General features: G+C 51.5%; 1 protein-coding gene across 1 annotated transcript in view; it reads right to left on the reverse strand.

Annotated features, from left to right (window-relative positions):
* The window catches only part of MREG (melanoregulin), a 61,651-nt gene extending 47,040 nt beyond the window's left edge, over positions 1-14,611 (reverse strand). The window contains exon 1 of the mRNA XM_025441907.3: positions 14,452-14,611. Coding sequence (XP_025297692.1) covers positions 14,452-14,546 — 95 coding nt within the window. The 5' untranslated portion in view covers positions 14,547-14,611. The remainder of the gene's footprint in view (positions 1-14,451) is intronic.
* Positions 14,612-18,658: the final 4,047 nt, after the last annotated feature.

The following is an 18,658-nucleotide window of genomic DNA, read 5'->3' on the forward strand; positions in this document are numbered from 1 at the left end:
ACAACAACAACAAACAATTGTGTTGAATGTGACAAATGAGCTGTTAAAGGAAACCTCAGACATAAGTCACTGCCACCACTTTTTTAAAACTGCCCTTTCAAAGCAGGACGCTGGGAAATTAGCTAATATCCACCTGCATAATCAAACAGCGACAACTGGTCATGAACAATCTGGCCACTTTTTAAAAATATTTTATTTATTTATTCATGAGAGATACAGAGAGAGAGAGAGGCAGAGACACAGGCAGAGAGAAAAGCAGGCTCCATGCAGGGAGCCCGATGCGGGACTCGATCCCAGGGCTCCAGGACCACGCCCTGGGCCTAAGGCAGGCGCCCAACCGCTGAGCCACCCAGGGATCCCCCCAGATCTGGCCACTTTTTGCTAGAAATCTACAATTTCTTTGCATGTTTAGAGGAGATTAGGACAGGTGCCTTCCTGGCTAGTACCCCCTAGACCCATCCTCTCTCCCTCTTTACCTCGTTGTCTCTCTCTCTCTCACCCCAACACACACACACACACACACACACACACACACACGTGAACATGCTGGACTCCAGCCAATGCAAAACACAGCCTCTCCTGCTTGGTCTGCAAACCCAAATGCAGCTCTCCAGGAAGGCCAACAGGGCCCGTGTGGGAGGGCTCCCGTCTCCAGACGGTGGGGGCCTCCAGAGCCCTCTCCACACGTAGCGCGGCCCTAATGGGGCGCAGTGTTGCCCTGGCGTCCCACGAGCCTCACGTTGCCTAGTCACTGACACCCAGGGGACCACATACAGCAGGAGAGAGAATCGAGAGCTTCTGTCTCTGAGCGAGCAAGGCCTCCGTGCTGTTGGCCTGTGGCTCCTGCCGTCCTCCGGGGTCTGGGCCGCGGGCCGCGCGTCTTCTCAGCCAGCCACCGGGCACGATGAAGGTCAAGGAGGGTGCAGGTTCCTTCAGAAGGCTCTGTCATAGGCCACCGGGCTCACCGGGTCCCGGATTCTGTGCCCCAGCATGCTAGTCCTTGCTCCTTTTATCCTAAACCACCCCCCAGTCCAGGCATCAGCCCACTTTATTTTGCAATGGTAAACCCTGGGGACACCTCCCTTTGGCTCAGGTCATGATCCCGGGGTCCTGGGATCGAGTCCTCATCAGGCTCCCTGCTTCTCCCTCTGCCTGTGTCTCTGCCTCTCTCTCTGTGGCTCTCATGAATAAATAAGTAAAATCTTTAAATAAAAAAATAATAAAATAAAATAAGATGTAAACCCTGAAGGTGGAGAGTCCAGAAGGAAAGAAGTGTCTAAAGGAAACAACTGGAGAAGCAGCTTGGGAACCTCTGTGAAGGACTCCGAGGCTTGTGTAAGGAGAATTCTGTGCAAAGGCCCTGAGGTCTGAGCCCAGGAAGCCCAGGGAGGACATAAGGCAGCGAGGGAGGGGGTGTTGAACCAGGAACTTCACTTTCTCTCCCTCCTCCATATAATGATTTCCAAAAGGTCCTAAAGAAAGTGAGAGCAGCTGTTTTGCCTCCGGCCACCATCTGCTGGTGATAAATATTTTATGAACCTCAGGCATTTGAGAGGTGGCTCTGAAGTTACATTAGAAGCAGAAGGGGCTGTTGCTCCCAAAAGGTAGGATGACTCCACCCCTAGTCCCACCTGGGGGCACAGGAACGCAATCCCCAGGGAGTCTTTGCTTTTAACCCACCTCCAGCTCACAGGTGATTCAGGAGACCTGGACTCCCTACCTGGGGCTTGCGGGGTGCAAAGTGCCCCGGGGGCACTCAGACTGCTTACCAGGAGTTTCTAGAGTTTTCCACGAGTCCTCCCTACCAACAGGATTTTGGAAGGCCCCACAAAATACCATGCGCACAGGTGGCTGGTGACAGCAGCAGTTGCAGTGACTCTACATACAGCTCTGCGCACAGACAGGCAGGCTGCGTGCTGGAGATCTCTGATGTGAGACTGAAACCCCTAAGGCAGCGAGGAGATAAAAATCTCCAGTGGGGCACCTGGGTGGTGCCGGTTGGGTGCGAAACTCTTGGTTTCAGCTCAGGTCGTGATCTCGGAGTCGTGAGATCCAGTCCCGTGCTGGGCTCCCCAGCGGAGCAGGGAGTCTGCGTGAGATCCTCACTGCCTCTCCCTCTGCCCCTCCCCACCCCTGATACAGCAATAAATATTTTTTTATTTAAATCTTCAATAAATGGGACATCTGGGTGGCTCAACAGTTGAGCATCTGCCTTCGGCCCAGGGCGTGATCCCGGGATCGAGTCCCACATCGGGCTCCCTGCATGGAGCCTGCTTCTCCCTCTGCCTGTGTCTCTGCCTCTCTCTGTGTGTCTCTCATGAATAAATAAATAAAAATCTTTAAAAATCAATCAATCTTCAATAAATAGCAACCAAACGTCTCAAAAAACAGATCTCGGAGGCTATTTGGTGGCACCCCCCCTGACTACCTAAGGACACCTCATCTGATTCCGGGTGTCTGCCTGTGGAGCCCCCTGGCTTCCAGACCTTTCCCTGCCTCTTGCTAAGGAACCGTCCCAGTGATGCAGCAGGTGGACCCCAGCTCCTCTCCCTCCCCTGCCCTCCCCCCTCCATCCCTCCTTGATGTCTCTCTCTCCTTCCTTCCCTCCCTCCCTTTATCCTTCCTTCCCTCCCGCTGGATACTCTGGCTCTTTCTCACACCTGGCCCATCCGTGACTTCACCCCCAGTCTAAACACGGTTCCAGAGATGCCAGAGTCCTCCTCAGCCTTTCACCACCGAGGTCCATGAAAAGCACCACCCAGGGGCCTCCTTCCTGCCCCTGCCCCTGCCCCTGCCCCGCTGCCTTCCGCTCCCCTGGCCGAACGTGCGTTCCTAGTGCGTTCCTAGTGCTTTCAGGCTTGAAGACAGCCCTGACCAGAACCCTATGACATGGACAGGGGGTTCAGGACGACTCCACCCATTCCTGGCCTCTCCTCTGCTCCCATGCACCCCTTCCCGTGGCTTCAAATACCACCTACAGGAGGAACATCCCCAAGTCTACACCTGTGTCCCCAGGCTCCCACCCTATGGCTCCTTCCCCCTCTGTGGGTGACTGATAGACAGCTCGAGCTCGCCACGCTCCAAGCCAAGCACCCGGTCTTCCCACCCGCCTCCCCACCCGCAGTCTCCACTCAGATCACCGAAACGCCACCCCTCCGACTGCGCGGGCCTTGAGTCTCTTGGCTTGGCAGGCTGCTGGGCCAGGGGGGGTGGGTCTCACGTCTTGCACAGGAATCCGCCCCCCATCATTTTCTCCGCCTCCCTCCTGCTACCGTTGCCCCCCACCAATTCCATCCCTGACACAACAGCCAAAGAGTGATCCCCTTACTATGTAAATCAGGCCGTGTCACCCCTCAAAACCCTGCAGTGGCTCCCATTTGACCTCGAATATAAGCCAGTCATACCCTGTTCTATTAGGCCCCAGGTGACACCCCAGCAGCCTCTCTGGCCTCTTTGCTGTTCCCTGAACCACCCCCCCAGGCACACTGACTGATCCTTCTCACTAGAATGTTTTCCCCCCTGATAGCCACATGCCTCCCCCGCTCCCCTCCTTCCACCTTTGTTTAAACATCAGTTCCTCCATGAGGCCTGCCCTAACCAATGGCAAGTGTGCTCCCCTGCCCATGCTCTGTCCCTTCTATTTCCTACACACTTATCTATCATCCAATTTACTGTTGTTTGCTGCTTCCCTCCCCCCTCCCCCGCCACCCACTGGAATAAAAGCCCCACAGGAAGAGGATCACTGCCTACAGCACAGGGGCTTAGAACAGCTCCTGGCACGTAGCAGATGCTCAATAAATATTTTCTGAAAGATGAAATATTGCTTCCCAAGGTCACAGGGCTCTGAATGGTACAGAGGAGGCTGGAATCCCGGCCTGCAGACTCACAGACAAGCTTTTAACATTTCTTAGCTATTTAAGTTTATGAAGGTGGGGCTCATAGTCTCACGGGAGGGCCCAGGCAATAAGCACATACATTTATGTCAAGTGATGCTCAGGGCTCGGAAGGAATAGATGGTGAATAAGAGACAGACTGGGCGCAGGGGGTGAGGCCACTGTTTTAAAAGGGGCTATTGATTTCGAGCAGAGACTTGAAGAAAGGGAGGGAGTTACCCATATAGGTCAAGTGGAGGAAGAACATTCTAAGCAGGCAGGGCAGGAAGTGCAAAGGCGCTGAGACAGGAGGGTGCTTGGTGAATGTGAGGCCCCAAGGGAAGGCCAGTGTGGCTGAAGGATGAACGATGTCACCTGATGGTGCTGACTTTAAAATCTAAACCTGCCGTAACAACCCTCACGTGGAAGCCGCCCACAAGTCCACCAACAGTAGAACAGGGGCAGCCCGGGTGGCTCAGAGGTTTAGCGCCGCCTTCAGTCCAGGGTGTGATCCTGGAGCCCCGGGATCGAGTCCCACGTCGGGCTCCCTGCATGGAGCCTGCTTCTCCCTCTGCCTGTGTCTCTGCCTCTCTCTCTCTCTGTGTGTCTCTCATGAATAAATAAATAAAATCTTTAAAAACAAACAAACAGTAGAACAGGTGAACAACATAGAGACCCCACAGAGCAGTGAGAATCACGAGGTAAGCTACACGCCGCCACCTGGATGGATCTCGCCTAGTTTGATGTCATTCGGGTACAGTTTAAAAGCAGGCAAAATTAAAATACATTTGCAAGGTGCACACCAAGATGATAAAGCTATAAAGAACAGCCAGGAAACCACTACCACGAAAGGGGAGATACAATCAGGGGTGCAGGATACAGGGCTGCCCATAGTGATCTCTTGCCCCGGGTGGTGGTCACAAGAATACTCACTCTATAGTTGTTTATACTGTACATATTTTTACATGTTTTTAGCTTCTGCTATCACATATACAAGCCTGAATTTCTTCAAGTTAAGAAAAAAAGTAATAAGTAAGGGGAATTCAGTAAACTCTTACCACCCTCCAGGCAGTAGGGCGGTACTTCAGATACACACGCTGTCCTGCCAAATTTATTCCCTTAAAAAAAGCCCCAAAAGAACAGAGTGCACAGTATATAACTGGCACAAAACAAATATGCATCAAGCAGGCTAGAAACGACTTCGATCACTCACAAAATAGTTTACCCAGCACTGAAGCACAATTTACTTTTTAAACAAAGGTGTAGTGATAAGATCACTTCAAGATATCTAGAGAACAGAAAGCTTCCAGAAAGCCTCGATCACGTGATGCGTGAGAGACCGAAACTTCCATCTTCTCAGGAATTTCCGAAGTCTCTGCGGCTGACTCATGCAACTCGCAAAAGGGAAAGGGGGTTTGCTGGAGGTCGCCTACGAAGGGAACCTTTAACAAGCCATCCTCGGGACACCTGGGTGGCTCAGCGGTTGAGCATCCTCCTTGGGCTCAGGGTGTGATCCTGGGGTCCCCGGATCGGGTCCCACATCAGGCTCCCTGCATGGAGCCTGCTTCTCCCTCTGCCTGTGTCTCTGCCTCTCTCTCTCTCTCTCTGTGTCTCTTGTGAATAAATGGATAAAATCTTTAAAAACAAAAAATGAGCCATCCTTATGGGAACCTCGACTGGGTGACTCCTTGGGAAAGCGTTTACCTCCTACTCATTAGACCTGAGGCCCCTTCTGGGAACTGGGCCCTTGACCCACGCCTCTCTCTCCCCCATCTTTCAAGAAGGTAAGAAGTGTATCCAGGCTTTGCAATGGATTCCTCGAGCAAGCCCGGAGCCCCTCCCTGCAGTGGGGATGGTCTATGCCTCGGCAGGCACTTCCTCTGAATCACCGTCTGGCCGGGGCTCCAGGCCTTGCACCTGCAGGTTCTGCAGGGAGTCGTGGCTGAGCTGTGTTAGCTCAGGGAGCCCTGCCCACACTCTGGGAAAAGAATCCGGCCATCTGGGCCCCGGTCTGAGAGATCTCACTGGCACAAACACTTCAGCCAACGTTTCTTTAAGCCCTTCCAAGGGCAGAAGACGATTTATTCAGCTCCGAGGTCATGTGAGTCCATGCTGTGCGATGGAAAGCGCACATGTAAAGGATCATTGTCCCTCCGGAGCTGGTGGGGATTGCCTTTCGAGTGTCTTAAACCCACCACCCTTCTTTCCCACGGGCACCTGCTTTCAGCAGCCCCAATACCGAAAAATGGACCCAGGAGCTCTCGACCACAACTCGGGGCAAGTCTCAACTGCAAACACGATCTCTCACACGTACCACCTAAGCAGCTAGTCACACGTCTTGCTGCGTGCTAGGCAGCCCCTGCTCTTCCTACGGCGCTGAAACATAAAAGGGTTTGAGTCCCAGCTCAGCCAGGTATGCCTCTGCGCCAGCTCCTGAAGCTCTAGGGCCTCAGTTTCTTCAACCATCGAGTCAGGATGACAGGCACGACACTTGAACCCCATCGCCCCCATATCTGCACATTTACCCACTTACTAAAGTTTATCTGGCACCCCAAACCGATACTGGTGGTGCCTTCGCAGCACCCTAGGGGCACGTCCCCGGCTAGGGTCCAACAAGACGATGCTCTGATTTCTCACATCAGCTCTCACGATGTAGACAAGCGTCCTTGTCGTGGTATCTTTAGTGCCACTTGTTTTTTTTTTCATTTTCGAGCTTTTTATTGGTGATTCCGCTGTTTAGGACGGCCCCCAAGCATAGTGCAAAAGTCCCAAAACATGTGTGTTAGATAAGCCTCGTTCAGGCATCAGTGATGGTGCTGTTGGCCGGGAGCTCAACGTGAATGAATCAACGACATCCAGACAACAAGGTGTTTTGAAGCAGAAACACACAACATAAGATCCGTAGTGAGCAGCTGACCAATCGGCCGGCAGGACCCTGACCCTGGATTTTCCCGGATTTGGGAGAAATGGTTCAGCAGCCTATCATGCTGCACCTGCGGGGACTACAGAATGCAGCTGCCATGCGTGGCAGGAACCGCGTGTGCCTCCAGGGTCATGGCCAAGAAGTGGATCCAAAGACGGTACCAAGCCCACTTCGGTCCGAAGCAGGACCCCAGGAGGTGGGCCCCAAGCAGGAGCTCCAGGAGGTGGGCCCCAAGCAGAACCCCCCGGAGGTGGGGAAGCTGCCCGGGGAAGGCTCTCGGCCCGGCCCCCCGCGCCCTGGGCTGGCGCTGCAGCAGGAGGCGCGCTCACTGCGCCCTCGGAGGCCCGGGAAATTCCAGCCTGCTGCCTCCCCTCAAGGCCCGGTTCCATTCCTTCTCGGAATCACGACCCCCCAGGGCCACGTGCGATTTTGTTTTATTTCCCCCTCCGGGAACTCCAGGCACCGTGGCAGGAGGCACGGCCGGCTGTTCCCGGGGCACTGGCCGCAGATCCACAGGGGCCTAAGTTCTGTGCAGGGACCGGAGGGCTCCCTGCGAGGAGCAGGCTTCTCCCTCTTTGTCTCTGCATCTCTGTGTCTCTTATGAATAAATAAAATAAAATCTTAAAAAAAAAAAAAAAAAAAAAGACCAGAGGCTCAGGGAGGGGGTGCATGGAGGAGAGCCGGGAGCTAAGAAGTGTGGACGCTCATGACACGGTTCACGAGGTGGCTTGACAGCCACGGACCAAAACTGAGCCACAGAGTAATTCTCTCCCTTTGTCCTTGGGCCTGTCAGTAACAGGACGGGCGCGGGGCTTACCTGTTCTGATAAAACTCAGAGATCCAAGTAGGTAAACACTAAAGCCTAAGACTGTACTTCCCAGAAACGCTTCAGAGGGGCCCTGGGAACTAGGCCTCAGTGTGTGGCGTTTGCATGGCACTTCCTTCACATGGCCCTCCGGACCTCGATGGCTGTCCATCCGGGATGTCACAGGGCAGTGGACTCTGGCACCCGACCACTTGGACATCGCCCCGCTCAAAGGCTGATGGCAGCTGTGCCTCCAGAATCATATCATTTCCAGGGCCACAACTCATGCTGGGGGGAGGCGGGGGGGGGTTATAAGTTTTATATGCAAGAGCACGCCTTCACCACAATGGAAGGAAGCCATGCTATAAAATCGAAAAAAATCCCAAAGCTCTGAACTCAGACATTTTCCCAAAGGTACCCTATAGTGGGTTGAATAGTGTCCCCCCCCCCAAAAAAAAAGACATGCCCAAATCCCAACCCTGGGTTCCTGTGAATGTGACTTTCATCAGAAACAGGGGCTTTGCTGATGTGATTAAGGATCTTGAGAGGAGATCAAGCTGGATTTATGATGGACCCGAAATGCAATGATTGGTGTCCTTACAAGAGCAAAGAGAGGGGTATTTGAGACAGAGGAGGAGAAGCACATGGAAGAAAACAGAGGCAGAGACCGGAAGTGGCCGGCCAGAAGCCAAGGACACCACCAGCCACCAGAAGCTGGAACCTGCAAGAAGCAATTGTCCCTAGAGTCCTCCTGGCTTCCAGCACCGTGAGAACACATTTCGGTTGGTTTAAGCTACGAGATTCGTGGCAATGCATCGTGCCAGCCCTAGGACACCATGATACACACCTCATATGTTTCTTTTAATTAGTAGCATGAAATCTTGAGCCAAAAAGTCATTCACTACTTTACAAATGACCAAAGCCATTACATCCCAAGACAATCCATGTGTCCTCAGCGCACACCGGTTTGTTGTGGTTTGATCACCATTTATTTTAGGCACAGAGGCAGGGTAGAGAAGAATGGCGTGCAGAACCTCAAACCTTCCAAGATGATTGAAAAGAAGAGCCTTCTAGGACTCTGTCCTAAAGTTGGAGTGAAGGCGAGAAAACTGAGACTGAACCAAACTTCTGGCTGTCCTTGGGCCTGAAGCCTGGAGTTAAGGTCAGGCCCCAGGTCCTTTCTCCAGACCTGTTTTGAAGCTGCCTGGCATGAGAGATGACTGCTCACCTACTCAGGGCTGCTGAAACAGCCCTGGGCAGCTAAGGAGCTGGACAAGCAGCTGTGATTCACACGCCCTGGGCCTTCAGGCTCCTTCCCTGGACCCCGACGGTCTCCCTGCCCCTAGAGTCCAAGGCAGACGAGTTCAGCTGACACAAGGCCACAGGAAGAGGCCAACTTGTGTCAAGCCTGAAACAGCCCTGCAAGATCACACTTCTAAGTCTGATTTCCCAGGCCGCCTGCCTGGCTGGCTCAGTCCATTGAGTGTCCAACTCTTGATCTCGGCTCAGGTCATGATCTCAGGGTTGTGAGATTAAGCCCTGAATCAGGCTTTGCCCTCAGCAAGAAGTCTGCTTGAGGATTCTCTCTCCCTCTGCTTCTGTCCTTCCCCTTGTTGGCATGTGCACGCTCTCTCTTTTCAAACAAATAAATGAATCCTTTTTAGGGGCACCTGGATGGCTCAGTGGTTGAGCGTCCACCTTTGGCTCAGGTCATGATCCCGGGGTCCTGGGATCGAGTCCCATATCGAGCTCCCCGCAGGGAGTCTGCTTCTCCCTCTGCCTGTGTCTCTGCCTCTCTCTCTGTGTCTCTCATGAATAAGTAAAATCTTAAAAAAAAAAATTGTTGATTTCCCCATTTTGTAGAAGAAAAAAACACTAAAGTTTGAGGAAAGTAAGAGAGGTCCTCCTCCAAATCCCACAGTTAGTTAATAACTGAAACTAGGACTCAGGTCTCCTACGTCCCACTGGGCTTGGGTCATAGGTCCAGGTTGCTTCCACTTCTAGGTAAAAGAACTACACCCATGAAGGACATGGAAGAAGGGAAGGAATAAGGGGCCAAGACACACGGGAGCTAAGGCTACTGATATCCACCCGTTTCTTGTGCATAAATACTACGAGTTACTTTTGGAAAATATTTGGTAGTTTTCTGAATTTTCTACAGTGCCAGGCATGAACTTGGAAGCCTGACAGACATGGATTCAAATTCTGGCGCTCCAACTTACCAAATGTGACTTTGAATCCATTTAAACTCTCTAAGCTTTGAGTTCCTCCTTTATAAAATGGAGATAAATAACTCCTATTTCATCCAGTCCTAGGGATGACTAATGACAAAAGATATGCAAAGAAACCTCATTGGTGCAATGACACCCGCCCAAGATTCACCATTTCTATAAAGTTAAGAATGAAGGTAGATGCAGTCATGAGAGACACATGGGGAGAGGCTTCAATTCTATAACTGTTTTCTTAAGGTGGACGGGTATACGTGTGTTGGCTCTACTAGTCTTTTTAGCATTTTGTTTTATTTTTTTAATTTTTAAAGGATTTATTTATTTATTTATTTATTTGACAGAGAGAGAGGGAAAGGGAAAGTGCACAAGTAGAGGGGTGGGGGAGAGGGAGAGGGAAAAGCAGGCTCCTCACTGAGCAGGGAGCCCGACGCAGGGCTCAATCCCAGGACTCTGGGATCAAGACCTAAGCTGAAGGCAGACGCTTAAATGACTGAACCACCAGGAGCCCCTATAGCATTTTGTTTTAAATACATTAAAAAAAAAATTGTACATAGAAATTAACAAATGAACAGCTCTTATTGTAATCGTTACCAATCAAAAAGTAGATTTTCAGTTGATTTATGTCGAGCACTGTGCTGGGCACGGCGAGGAACAGTCCGGTGAGCTGGGTTGAGCCCCCCCATTCTAGGTTAGAACCTCCAATCTGGCTGGGATTGCAGCACCCAGCTGAGAACTGTAATAACCAGAGGTAAGTGCCCCGAGCGGGGAAGAGAGAATAGGAGACGCCACAACTGCTTGGGGGAGACTTTCTAAGGCTTCCACACAAAGGTGGCAACTGAAATGGGCCTGAAGACCAGAGTAGAAGCTTAAGAAGTACAAAACAGGACAGGATGCCTGGCTAACAAATATGGGATCAGCAAAGCCCCCGGGGTGGCGGGGGGATCTGCATGACTGGACCCATCACAGGCAGAGACCAGAGAATGCAGAATCAGACAAGCCAGGGAAAGAAGCGTGAAAGCAGGCACGGATGGTCAGCACAGAGGTATGGCTCGCACACTGAGAAAAGAACATCAGATTTCTCTTCCTTGTGACTTTCAAGACAGCAATGTTCATGGAATCGGGCAGGGGCCAGAAACCAGATTTAAGGGGCACCTGGGTGGCTCAGTCGGTTGAGCCTCTCCAACTCTTGATTTCAGCTCAGGCTATGATCTGAGTCGTGGGATCCAGCCCTGTGCCCAGCTCCCTGCTTAGCAGGGAATCTGCTTGGGATTCTCTCTCTCCCTCTGCCCCTCTCCCCTCTAAAATAAATAAATCTTTTTTAAAAAAGATGAAAGAAAGAAAGAAAGAGAGAGAGAGAGAAAGAAAGAAAGAAAGAAAGAAAGAAAGAAAGAAAGAAAGAAAGAAAGAAAGAAAGAGAGAGGAACCAGATTTCATGGTGCATGGGTCATAAAGAAGAAAGTGGGGGTGGGGGGCACAGTTGACAACCCCTTCAAGACATTTGTGCTCAACACACAAAAAAAGCAGAGGATGATAACTGATGGGCTTGGCAATATCAGGATGAATTTCCAGGTAGGGGGAGGCCTCAGTATATTTCCAGAAAAAAGGAGAAAGAAAGAACTAGTGGAACAGAAAGAAATATAGACAAACCAGACAAGGAACAGGTATTTCCCTTCAGGTATAAAGTTCCAGAAAAGGCAAAAAGAAAGAGGTCGAAACATAAAAGACATGATCAGATCGGCAAAGGAGATGAGACTCTAAGAGCTGCTTTTCTTGAACTAACAAGAATCCCTGGTGCGTTTTGGAAGAGGCCTGCAGGTGACCGTGGACACAAATGACACACATCATTCCCCCAACCACACCTCTTCCAGGCACTGGTCCCTTGGGGCATGAAACAATACTTGAAAACCATTGCTTTACCCTAAAGGATTTAGTTAGGAGGAGAGCTTATACACAAACCCCCCCCCTTTTTTTTTAATAAATGAAAAAAAAGACCTAAAGAATGAAGTTCTCCATAAAATAAAAATTAAGACCATCTGGCCACATGATTTCACCACATCAAGATTTCAAACCAGCCACTTTGGGAAATAGCCTGGCAGTTTGTCAAAAAGTTTAATGCAGCATTCCCGTATGACCCAGCCATCCCACTTTTAGGTATACACCCAAGGTAACTGAAAACATACGTGCACACAAGAACCTGTACACAGACGTTCACAGCCAGAAGGGGGAAACAACCCAAACCGTCCATCCGTTGGTGGATGGATAAATAACATGCAGCGAAGCCAAACAGAAGAACAGTATTCAACCTTAAAAAGGAATGCAGCGCTAATAAATGCTAAAATGCGGATGAAACTCGAAAACACAATGCTGAGTGAAAGAAGCCAGGTGCCAAGGCCGCATCGTGTATGATTCCATTTATACACAACGTCCAGATTAGGCAAATCCAGGAAGACAAGAGAGCAGGTCAGTGGGTGCAGGGGATGGGGTGGGGGCAAGGCAGGGAGAGTGGCGAGGGATTGCTAATGGGTGTGGGGTTTCTTTTGGGAGTGATGAAAATGTCCTAGATTAGATAGTGCTGATGACTGCACAACGGTGTCAATACACGAAACACCACTGAACCTCCCACTTTAGAATAAATAAACAAAAAAAAAGTTTCCAACTAGACCTGCTGATGACTTGAGTAGGAAGGAAGATACAGGAACCCATACACACACCTAACCCTGCTTCTTCCCAAATCTGTGTTGCCTTGAAATGAGGCCAGAGCTGACATGAAACCACAGAAGCCCAGTCCACTCCTGGTCACATGCTCAGAGGAATAACAACGATGAGTGACTATAACTAGAATTTACAGGGCGCTTACTATGTGTCAGACCCTCGACTAACCACTGTACGTGGCTTGGCTCATTTCATTTCTCGCTGCAACCCTTTGAGGTACACACTGTTATCCTCCCCCATTTTACAGATGAGGAAATTAAGGCACAAATAAGTTTCATAATTAGTGCCCGGTCACCCAGTTGGGATCTTCAATCCCAGGCAATCCGACTCACGAACACCACGCCATTCCGTCCCGAACGACTCTGTCTTCTTAAGATCCCTTGCAAAATTCATCGACTTAACGATGTGAACCGGGGCAGGTCAAGAGTTTTAAATAACCAACACTATTAACTCAAATAGCCATCTGGGGATGGAAAATTCGAAAGACCCAAGGCACCGAGGATGAGTGCTGTTATTTCTCGTTACAGTGAATGTTGACAAGCTGCACGTACAATCGAGCATGAAATTCTAGATTGCTGCCTACTTCTTTTAAGATTTGGAGTGGTTTACTAGACACCCCCCTGCCCATATCACCCTCATAATCTAGGTTTCTGGCTTAAACCGTCAGCAAGAGTGTGTACAACTGTTTCTTTTTTTTTTAAGATTTTATTTATGATTTATTCGAGAGAGAGAGAGAGGCAGAGACACAGGCTCCATGCAGGGAGCCCGACGTGGGACTCGATCCCGGGACTCCAGGATCGCGCCCTGGGCCAAAGGCAGGCGCCAAACCGCCGAGCCACCCAGGGATCCCCTGTACAATTGTTTCTATATATAAGACGAACATGACACGTATATTCACATACGTGTGCGCTCACTGCACAGGCAGATGGTCAATTTGAAATCCTAAATCATAGGAGTGGGGGATGAATAAGCACAAAGCAATCCAAGGGAACTGCCGGGGTGGGGAGAGGCTTGAGAACCAGCATTTAGGAGGGGGCAGGAAGGATAAAGGTCACTCCTTGAGGCGAGCTTGGGGGGAATCAGAAGGTTGGATCGTTCCCAGAGCTGCCAGGATGCCTGTCCGATTAAATCAAGGAGCAAGGAGTGTTTCATATGCTGGAAAATGCCAGCGGACAGGCAGTGAGGGGTGACGTAAGGCCTCAAAAGTCAAGGGAAGTGTTCGGACTTGACAGAGGAGGAAAAGGTAAATTATGCTTTTGAGAAGTTGTGAAAGGCTCCTCGGGGCAGCCGCATGTCTCACAAGCAACCCCGGCTTCGGCTTCGGGCCTCATGCACCGCTCCCTAGTCCCTAGTTTCATTTTAAATCCAGGGCTTGTGTCCTGGAACCTCCACGGGGGTCCTCACGACGGGGACAGCCCCGAGCTGGGGGGGGGGGGGGGGCCGGAGCCGAGCAGGCGCGCACCTTGCAGCCTGCGCTCCCTGAGCGAGCCCGCCAGGTGGGCCGGGACAGGCTGCGCCCTCCAGACACGCGCAGTTGTGGGGTGCTGGCTGTTTTTTTTTTTTTTAATGTGAAAAATATTTCCAGGGCTCGGTCACCTAAGTCGCCTTTTCTTTGGTCACAGCACGCAATGCAATGCGGAGTGTCCAACTTTCTGCCGGGGCGAAGCAGAAACGCACGGTCGCCCGCGTCACCGAAATCCACCTGGTGAATCCACGGCGACCACGCGTCACCCAGTGGGGCCCGCCGCGACCTCCCCCTCCTCCCCCGCGACCTCCCCCCTCCCCCCCCGCGGCCCGCGCCCCTCCCAGCTCCCTCCCCGCGGGCGCAGGTGCGACCCGAGGCCCCGGGGCTGCAGGGCGGGCTCCGGGGGGGGGGGGTGCGGGGGTCCCGGCGCCCCGGGGCGCGCTCACCGGACCAGGGGCTCCTTCTCGGGCGCGCCGGGCTCCTCCAGGCACCTGCACGGGCAGCAGCAGCACACGGTCCTCAGCCAGCCCCGCGGCCCCATGCGCGGCGACGAGCCCCGCGGGCGGAGCGGCCGGAGCGGGGCGGCGTGCAGGTGCGGGGCGGCGTGCAGGTGCGGGGCGGCGTGCAGGTGCGGGGCCGGCTCCGAGCGCATCACGCGGCGGCGGGGACGCGGGCGAGGCCGGGACGCCCCCTCGGCCCGAGCTGCGCGGCCGCGCGCCTCCCGCCCCGTCTCGTTAGGGACGCGTCTCCCCGGGTCTTTAACTCCCCGGACGCAGGTGCGGGGCGGGGCGGGGGAGGCGTCGGGCGCCGCGCGGCTGCTGCCCCAAGGAGGAAGCGGGCACTGCAGGCGGCGGGCACCGCGGCGGGGCGGCCGGGGGCGGGGGGGGGTCACGCAGCACGAGGCTGGGCCGCATCCATTCATACGTTTTATGGGCTTGGCTCCCCGGGAAGGGAGGGCCCTGCTCCCACCCCGCCCTCAGCGCAGGGGGGCGTTCCGTTCCTTCTGCACCGGGCCTGCCCCGCGGAGTAAAAGCAGGACGGCACCGAGGGCTTGCTTTCCTTTCACAGTTTTTTTATTATTATTATCATTTTTTAAGTCCTCTCCACGCCAACCGGGGGCCCAAACCCAAACCCGGATCGAGAGGCCCACGCTCCGCCGGCTGAGCCAGCCAGACGCCCCCAGAAGCGGGGTTTTTCCAAGTCCTATATTCACCATGGTTTTTTTCTTTTCTTTTCTTTTCTTTTTTTAGGCGTTTTCAAGCCCCCGAGCCCTTAAATAACTCCCTCGGAGGGACGCCTGGGTGGCTCCGTGGTTGAGCATCTGCCTCCGGCTCAGGGCGTGACCCCAGGGCCCCGGGATCGAGTCCCGCATGGGGCCCCCCCGCGTGGAGCCTGCGTCTCCCCCTGCCTGTGTCTCGGCCTTTCTCTGTGTGTCTCTCGGGAATAAATAAACAAAATCTTAAGAAAAAAAAATAGATCCCTCAGAACAGGCCATTAGTTTCTTGCCATTTTCCAGGGCTGTTATGTACTCATGTATCTATTTATGTATGCTTGTAGGAACTTGGAAGTACTGGGCTTACATCCCCCTCTTTTTTTTTTTTTTTTCCCCAAACAGTGGTGCACTGCACTCATTTGCACCCTGGCTTGTTCCGCTCAGTAGATCCTGGAGACTGTCCCACAGCAATAAGTGGATATCTTCCTCTGTCATTTCAAGTTTCCTATTATGCAGTCATACGGATGCCCATATGTTATTCCATCAGACCCCCCATCTACCGACATTTCAGTTCATTCTGGCCTTTTGTCATTAAAATAATGCAGCAATGAGCATCCTTGAATCATGTGTTTGGACATGTACATCTATTGAGTAAATGCTTGGCAGCTAAATGCTGGGTCTTGGTAAGACGCCTTTTTAAATTTTAATGCATCTTGCCAGATTGCTCTCTGGGGAGGCGACTGCAATTTGTACTCTGACCAGCAACATATGAAAGTAGCTATTTCCCTATCCCCCCACCAATCAGTACCATCTAATTTTTCATCTTTGCCAAACTGATTTATTCAACAAATACTTAATAAGCATCTGTTATGTGCCAGATTTGTGCTAGGCTCTGGGGGAAACAGCAGTGAACAAGAAAAACAAAAATCCCTATTCACTTGGGGCAAACATTCTAGGAGAGTTAGACAAGCAAACCAAGTGTGTTCTTTAGTGTGTTGGATGGTAATGCAGGCTATGGAGAAAAATAAGGCAGGGAAGGAGACAAGAAGTGCCAGAGAGGGGTGTGTGTGTGTGTCTGTGTGTGTGCGCATGTGAGTGTGTCCTGGGGAGAGGGATGGTGCCTACACTTAAATGGATTGGTCACAGGAAGCTTCCTAATATGGTGACATTTAAGCCAATACTTGAAGGAGATGAGCAAGCTTAGCTCTGATATCACAAGGGAAGAGCATTTCAGGGAGAGTGAGACTGTGCAAAATCCCATGAAAAGGAGAATTCTAGGGACCCTGGAGAGAAAGGGGGCCAGGAGAAAGTCATAGGAAATGATGGAACATGAGACCTGGTAGGACTTTGCAAGGATGCTGGACTTTGCTCTGAGTTAAGCTCAGATTTGGAAGTTTTTGAGTAGAGGGAGTGATATGATCTATCTAGATGGCAAAGGGCTCCATTAGCTGCTATCTTGAGAAGAAACTGAGTGCAGAGGCTGTTCAAAGGATGCGAACAGAGGCTATTCTAAAGATTCAGGGGACAGACCAGGGAGGTCGCCGTAGAGGTGGTATGGACTCTGGATGGAATCCGAAGGTAGAACCAACGAGATTTGCCAAAGGATTGGAAATAGGGTGTGAAAAAAAAGGAAGGAGCGACTCTAAGGTTTCAGGTTGACAAGCTACGAAGGTTCACTTGCCATTGATGGAGATAGAGAGGAGTGTGGGGGGAGCAGGTTTGCAGGGGTGAGGAGGAAGAGCAAGAGTTTATTTTCTCAAGTGTCCATTCTCATGGGCATTCATTCTTTTTTTTAGATTTATTTATTCATGAGAGACACAGAGAGAGAGAGAGGAGAGAGAGAGGCAGAGACACAGGCAGAGGGAGAAGCCGGCTCCCTGCAGGGAGCCCGATGCAAGACTGGATCCCGGGTCTCCAGGATCATGCCCTGGGCTGAAGTTGGCACTAAACCGCTGAGCCACCTAGGCTGCCCGAAGTATATTAATTTTTTAAATGTGTTGCGACACCTAAGTGTGTCCTATTCTGGCTACGTTATGAAGCTCAAGGAACTTATCAGTACGTGCTCATTGACAGGCTGGCTATGGAAGGATAGAGAGTAAGAGGAGGTTCCTAACACCTTGACTTAGTTGGGGAGATGGGATAAAGACCCATGATGAAAAGCCAACATTACAGGGTACCAGCTGTTGCCAGGCAGCACAGGGCTGTGGGCTCAATCCCCAGCTCCACATCATTTATCACTTGCAACCATGGCAGGATGGAGGCTAAGTGTTGTTCTTTTTTTTTAATATTTTATTTATTTTTTCATTAGAGACAGAGAAAGAGAGAGAGGTGGAGACACAGGCAGAAGGACAAGCAGGCTCCATGCAGGGAGCCTGATGTGGGACTCGATCCTGGGTCTCCAGGATCACACCCCGGGCCAAAGGCAGGCACCAAACCGCTGAGCCACCCGGGGATCCCTCTTTTTTTTTTTTTTTTAAGATTTTATTTATTTATTCATGAGGACACTGAGAGAGGCAGAGAGACATGGGCAGAGGGAGAAGCAGGCTCCCTGTGGGGAGCCCGATGAACTCCATCCCAGGTCCCCGGGATCACAACCTGAGCCGAAGGCAGATGCTCAACCGCTGAGCCACCCAGGCGTCCCCAAGTTTTGCTCTTTTTTTTTTTAAAGATTTATTTATTTACTTATTCATGAGAAACACAGAGAGAGAGAGGGAGAGAGAGGCAGAGACACAGGCAGAGGGAGAAGCAGGCTCCATGCAAGGAGCCTGATGTGGGACTTGATCCCCGGTCTCCAGGATCACACCCTGGGCTGCAGGCGGCGCTAAACCACTGTGCCACCGGGGCTGCTCCCAAGTGTTGCTCTTGACAGTAAACTTGCCCCAGCTGGAAAACCCCTCAGGAGAATGTGCTAGTTCCTAAAATTGGATTTTGAATGTGAGTCAATCCACCTAGATTAAGTAGAAAGTGGGTAAAGAGGGCTGCCAAGATGTGAACTCAGCCAGCAAGATGATGCAGGCTAGGGCCTGGCAGCTTCTGTTAACAACTGGAGTTGGATTTATTGAGTGGATAAATCAGAAAAGGTTTTCAGCCCTTGGAAACTGTAGGCGCTCTGCTCCTTTGCTAGCTTTGCTCTTAGACAAGTCACTAAATCTTTCTGAACCTCGATTTTCTAATCTGTGAAATGGAGATGATGAACCGGGCCCAGCTTCACTTGACCCAGTCCTGAGATTCAAATGAGATAGTTTGAAAACCATAAAGTTCCTGAGAAATGTCAAAGTTCAACACTATTGATCAAATCCAGTATAGGCCGGTGGGGTGAATGTCGGTTCCAATACTACTTGGCTTACTCATGACAGTATTTCTTTCCACGTTTGTACCTCTGCAGTGTGTGGGCATCTTTTATGTGGTCTGTTTCAGATGAGACATTTCTAGAAAACCAT

The sequence above is a fragment of the Canis lupus genome, chromosome 37 (genome assembly GCF_003254725.2).
Source record: "Canis lupus dingo isolate Sandy chromosome 37, ASM325472v2, whole genome shotgun sequence".
NCBI lineage: Eukaryota > Metazoa > Chordata > Mammalia > Carnivora > Canidae > Canis > Canis lupus.